Source organism: Choristoneura fumiferana, chromosome 7, assembly GCF_025370935.1.
Source record: "Choristoneura fumiferana chromosome 7, NRCan_CFum_1, whole genome shotgun sequence".
NCBI classification, from domain to species: Eukaryota; Metazoa; Arthropoda; class Insecta; order Lepidoptera; family Tortricidae; genus Choristoneura; species Choristoneura fumiferana.
Window position 1 is genome coordinate 18,288,086 of NC_133478.1, and position 6,652 is coordinate 18,294,737.

At 44.0% G+C, this 6,652-nt stretch overlaps 1 protein-coding gene across 1 annotated transcript in view; it reads left to right on the forward strand.

Annotated features, from left to right (window-relative positions):
- LOC141429803 (uncharacterized) overlaps positions 1–6,652 on the forward strand; it is a gene marked incomplete at its 3' end in the record, with an annotated part of 11,671 nt that continues 5,019 nt past the window's right edge. Inside the window, 6 exon segments of the mRNA XM_074090348.1 lie at positions 1–767; positions 2,363–2,480; positions 3,033–3,120; positions 3,690–3,788; positions 4,905–5,003; positions 5,870–5,993. Coding sequence (XP_073946449.1) covers positions 671–767; positions 2,363–2,480; positions 3,033–3,120; positions 3,690–3,788; positions 4,905–5,003; positions 5,870–5,993 — 625 coding nt within the window.

The following is a 6,652-nucleotide window of genomic DNA, read 5'->3' on the forward strand; positions in this document are numbered from 1 at the left end:
TCCTAATGCGCTCCCGTAAGGTCAAGGTCAAGGGCAACGGCATCAAGACCGTCATCGTCAACATGCCCGAGGTCGCCAAGGCGCTCGGCCGCCCCGCCACCTGTGAGTACCCACCATAAACACCCCGCATCCATCCTAATGCGCTCCCGTAAGGTCAAGGTCAAGGGCAACGGCATCAAGACCGTCATCGTCAACATGCCCGAGGTCGCCAAGGCGCTCGGCCGCCCCGCCACCTGTGAGTACCCACCATAAACACCCCGCATCCATCCTAATGCGCTCCCGTAAGGTCAAGGTCAAGGGCAACGGCATCAAGACCGTCATCGTCAACATGCCCGAGGTCGCCAAGGCGCTCGGCCGCCCCGCCACCTGTGAGTACCCACCATAAACACCCCGCATCCATCCTAATGCGCTCCCGTAAGGTCAAGGTCAAGGGCAACGGCATCAAGACCGTCATCGTCAACATGCCCGAGGTCGCCAAGGCGCTCGGCCGCCCCGCCACCTGTGAGTACCCACCATAAACACCCCGCATCCATCCTAATGCGCTCCCGTAAGGTCAAGGTCAAGGGCAACGGCATCAAGACCGTCATCGTCAACATGCCCGAGGTCGCCAAGGCGCTCGGCCGCCCCGCCACCTGTGAGTACCCACCATAAACACCCCGCATCCATCCTAATGCGCTCCCGTAAGGTCAAGGTCAAGGGCAACGGCATCAAGACCGTCATCGTCAACATGCCCGAGGTCGCCAAGGCGCTCGGCCGCCCCGCCACCTGTGAGTACCCACCATAAACACCCCGCATCCATCCTAATGCGCTCCCGTAAGGTCAAGGTCAAGGGCAACGGCATCAAGACCGTCATCGTCAACATGCCCGAGGTCGCCAAGGCGCTAGGCCTAGTGTTGTTAGAAGACTAGTCTTGAAGACTTTCGAACCTTATAGACTCACAAACCGTGAAAGTTCAAGCTTAGAAGACTTGAGCGTTGAAGGTTTGAGCTTAAAAACGGTTCAGAACCTTAACGACTCAAATTTTTTATGAGCTCTCGAGAGTAACCCCCTATTCATAAAACTTAACAAGCCTATGTTAACTAACAAATGCTTTGTCCCTTTCTAACAAATACAAATGTCGAAGTGACAGATAAGGACAAACGAATTTTAGCGGCATTTTAACTAAAATAGGTTTGATTGTCGTTTATGAATAAGGGGGTTAGTCTTTAAGATTCGGGCTTAATAGAGTACTCAAGCTTTAAAAACTCGGGCCTATTGAAAGCTCGAGCTCTCCGAACCTCAAAGGCCTGTGTTAGGCGTTAAGAGCTCAACAATGAGCACTCTTTTTCTAAATGAAAATAGAAATGAATATACATAACCTAATACGACGTGGAAATGGTACATTAATGTGTATTTGTGGTGATATAAATTCAAAGTATGCAGGTTATAGATTGATCTGATTTGTTAAAAGCTTTCAAGACTTTGAATGCTCCAAACTATATAAACTTAAACCTTTAAAGCTTAGGAGGCTTTAATGCCTGAGGCCTGAGGCCTAAAGACTCGAGGTTTCTGTGCTCGTAAGCAATAACACGAGCTTTTTAATTTGAGGCTTACACGGTCGAGGCCTTAAGGTTCGAGGCTTCTAGACTCAGCAGTCGCGACTCGAGTCTTTTAGTTTACGCCTCGAAGTTTAAATTCGCAACACTAGCTCGGCCGCCCCGCCACCTGTGAGTACACACCACAAACACCCCGCATCCATCCTAATATGCTCTTAAGGTCAAGGGCAACGGCATCAATACGTCATCGCCCCGCCACTTGTGTTTACTTACCACCTCGGGACAAATGTTTACAGTCAAAAAATGTTATTACCGGGGTCCCCTACTGGGCAGGCTAGCGAGGCAAGTTTTGTTTGCTTTGTTCAACACAGGGCTCAAAATTGCACAGAAAATGGTTGCTTTGCGAGCACAACTGCTCACCTCCTGCTAAAGCCCACGACGCGCCTCCCCCCACTCGGACGAATCTAATTCTCAAACTTGTTAACAAACGTATGCTTCGAACCTGAAGTGAATAGTGTTCTGTGGACGAGTTCTGGGCGCCACCGTAGGGTGACGCGGAAGCACCCACTACATCAGCGTCTCTTTATATTTTACTATGTAACATAAAGAAATTCAACGGTAAACTATATACTACGCTAGTAAATTCAAAATCAGCATGGTGAAGAGTCAATCTTAAACCTTTCCCTGTCCTATGTATCCACTTGGATACAAAAACTGTGCTACCCTTTAGTCCACGTATCCAAAAGGATGCATTATGGCATACAAAATGTTGAAGTGGACAGTGCGGGGGACGGGAACGTGTTAACGCGTAGTGTTGACGGTTGCAGACCCGACGAAGTACTTCGGGTGCGAGCTGGGCGCGCAGACGCAGTTCGACCACAAGAACGAACGATTCATCGTCAACGGCTCGCACGACTCCGCCAAGCTTCAGGACCTGCTGGATGGGTGTGTTACTCTGTTCTTAAAATTATACCGAAGAATTAGGGTAGCGGGTAGGGTAGGGTAGCGGTTAATTCGAGCGTTTCAACAATCTCGTGCATGCATGAAAAGATTGATGAATGTAGAGGAAGCGAGAGTTGTATGCCAGAATCGTAGCAAGTGGAAGGATGTAGTCTCTGCCTACCCCGTTGGGAAAGAGGCGTGATTTTATGTATGTATGTTCAACAATCTCACTTTCGTGTTCACACTTTTTTAGGACTTGATTGTAGTTTTGATGTCGTTTTCGATTATTTGTCAAGAGTTTCTGTACCCTACCCGAAAACTACATTCGGAATACAATCTAGGGCTCTTCCAGGCTGTAGTGAATAGGCTGTTACGGAACCAGTGAGTGACACCTTTGACCTCATCTGCTCTTTACATCAGGTGAGATCACAGGGAGCCAATCACGGTCAGTTGAGCTGAAACTGAAAATGATTTGGAACTAATGCTCGAATAATGACCCAATGTTTTAGAAGATGATTATGCAGCGATTGTCATGTAACGTTGCTTTTTGCGCAGTTTCATCCGCAAGTTCGTGCTGTGTCCGGAGTGTGACAACCCCGAGACTGAGCTCATCGTGTCCACTAAGAGGAACACCATCTCTCAGGTATGATTCATTTATTGAATTTTATTTATTCGTATGGCTTAATATTAAATACAATCGTTCAAATTCACAATAAAATATCTATATTCTGTAGCCATTGGATTGCGTCGTTGTCAAGGGTAAGCAGGTCTGCTGGTTGACCATCGTATTTAGTGAGTGGGCAGTGAGCGATGATGTGCTCGATGTCCTGCACTGGGGCTCCACACTCGCATGCTGGTGACTTAACTCTCTCGAATTTATTGAATCAGGCGTTACTTTGCGGAGGTCCATATCAATGAACTAAAAAAAATCTTTGCTCACCTTAGCTGCTGAACGTTTTGCCATCGCATTTTGTCGAAAAAATTCGTACCTATTTATCTTGATTTCTCAACTAGCTTATTGAAGTTTACCAGGGCCGGATTTAGGGGTCTGGAGGCCTTGGGGCTACAAAGGAGTGGAGGCCTGACGATGATCTGGTTAAAGCCGTGGATTTACGGTGGATGCAAGGCCTATAGCCAAAAAAATACGGCTGATAATTGAAGATGGGTCAGGGCATGTACGATGAGTAAATGTTTGTCCGTTGTTGTTTGCAGGGCTGCAAAGCGTGCGGCTACCACGGCACGCTGGACTTCTCGCACAAGCTCAACACCTTCATACTGAAGAACCCGCCCGCACAGGATCCTAGCACGCAGGTACCCTGCTGTTTAAGTCATTGTTTCTGATAATTCAGAGGATAGTATTGGCCTCTTCTAAATAGTTCTCCTGAGTTACGTTTGGACTACTCATGAGCTGAGCCATTTCATGTACAGTCATTATGTCATGAGAAATGTTAAGCCGGGGTCTGACGACGCCAAGCCAGGCCGACAGGGCGTGGGACAAATCGCATCCGATGGAACTTGCGGTGAAGAGCTTCGCGCTCGAGCAATTTTTTTTATTTATTTTAGGTTGCAACAATGCATTTCGCCTACTAATATGTAGTTAATCCTTTACCAGGCCCCTAAGAACTAGCGTGTCTTCATGCGTACTCTATATACTGTTACACCCGTATTGAACGCCTTGCAAAAATGTATTTACGAAAGTCGGAGATGTTCCTTTAAACCAGAAATAAAAATGTGGGTTACGGTTATCCCATCGCCTGTCTAAGTATTTAAATGTCATACTCGATTTTGTCTTATTATATTCTTGATCAGGCGAAGGGATATATTCCTCCCACATCTTATATCGGTTATCATAGTCAAGGTTTAACTCCAAATCTACTACGAAACATTATATCAATCACTGAAAACATTATTTTATGATCTTCATTCAAGACACGCTTCAAAATCCAATGATGTACCTAAGATCTTTGGCAGCCGTTTAAATCCAATTACCAGCCATGGGAAGAATAGCTCCCGCACAGTTAAACTCTAATAAGGCCATGGGATAATGTCAACCCACATCCTAATTCTGGTCATACACAATAATGCATGAATATTTAGCAATAGCAATGTTTACAATTACATTACCTTTCAACACTCAAAATCTACAAAATATCAAAAAATTGTTCGTCCTATGTACTTCTGCTTCATAGAAATTAAAGGAAAGTGTTTGAATTTCTCCGTAGTTTACTGAAACTAGAGTTCAAGTGAATTTAAACGGCTGCCAAAGATATATTTTCAGGGATTGACAAAATATTTTGTAGGAGGTTTGGAGTTCAAACCTGACTACGGTAACCGATATAAGATGTGGGAGGAATATATCCCTTCGCCTGGTAAAGGGTTAACAATGACGAGTCACGGTCATTTTTGAGATAATTGTGTGTGTGTCAGGGGTCGTCGCTGACGGAAGGCAACCGCGGCAAGCGCTCCAAGCGGTCCGGGCCCGGCGCCAACGGGAACCACGATGCTGACAACAACGACGCCAAGCCCGTGAGTATATATCATCGTCTGCTGGTGGAAATCCATAATCCTGGGTTTTCGCAGAAAATATTTTCCCTAATGGTTGATTTCCCAACCAAATTGATGATATGGACGAAAAAAAATTTTTATGAAACAACTATTCAGGTATATTTCAGGATTATCCCTGTAGACCTTATACAGTGGCCAAACGGTCGATCGCGCCTATTAGTCCAGTTGTTCGTGGTAAGGCGAAAAATATAAATACTGAACTATGCTGCTTCATTTAAGATTTAAAGAAGTATGTAATTGGTATATCGCATCTATAATACAGGTTATGTGAGGTTTGTTTTATATAACAATCCTGAAATACTTAGTTTAAAAAAAATCGTTCGTCCATATGAAATAGTTTGGAAAGGAATCATTTGGGAAGCATATTTTAGGGTAAAAGTGAGAGAACTGCATACGATTCTGCATTCTTCACTGTATTGCACCCTTATTACGGTTGCAATTTGCTTGCGTACAGTCAATGCATTATTTTTTTTAAGCTTTTGTTTTTATGCTCTCAAATTTGGATACGAATTTGATCTTTGATTTTATCGTCTATAGAACGAAGACCGCAATTTTATTTTATTTTAAACTCCCGACCTAGACCGATATCCCATTGAAAAACTGTTGTAGTAATTTATTCAGTGTTTGTTTTTATACATAATTACTTTTGTAGCCTTCTCTTTTCTTGTTTTGACTCAGTTGATTATTTGGGCTTGCATTATGATACCTTTATACTAGACGACCGGATAGTAGGCTAAACTACTAAGTTGAAGGTTTCAGGTTGTTTAATCTGTAGCATGTTTTAATAGGGTTAGTAAGTGTGGTGATACAAGTGGCGTTGTGTACAGGAGGAGGCGGCACCTGCGCCGGCGCCGGTGAAGGCGCGCCGCGAGAAGAAGCTCGCCGACGACGACGACGACGGCACCTGGACCGTCGACGTGAGCGAGGCCGCCGTGCGCGCGCGCATGCAAGGTAACACAACACACGAGCGGGCGCGGGCTGCACTCTACATGATAATTATCATTTTTGAATTAAATATAAACTAGTAAGCCCGACTAAGTTATTAAAATAGTGTTTATTTTTATCACTCGGATAGGTCGAAACTTGACCAAAGTTAAATAAAAAGTTAACAAAACTTCAATAGTTTTTAATAGTAGATTATTGTCGTGGCCTGGAGTAGGCAATTGCTGGCTGAGTATGAGTATTAAACGGACGAGCTTGCGAGTCCGTTTAACTAATACGAAGCCAGCAATTGCTATTCCAGCCGAGACTAATATAAAGCTTTCTCAAAAATGGTGAATAATTCTGAAATAGAGCAAACTTTTCACAAAAATTATTATAAAATTTAATTTTATTCCAATATTTTTCTTTTTAATTTCCCGCCTTTTTTCATTAAAATAAACTGCAGGTGTATTTTTCCACCGAAAAACACCACAAGCTATTTCAGACCCAATAGAAAAAGCCCGGAGTTCCAACAAAATATCTGATACCGGCCATTAGACTTGGCTGTATACGACTTGTGCCAACATTTCCATGGCCTTTTTAACTTTAAAAAAAAGTGACTGATTGCCGGCGCGCTAATTTATTATTGTCGATCTTTTTAACTTTTTAATTTTTCGCTGACCATAAAC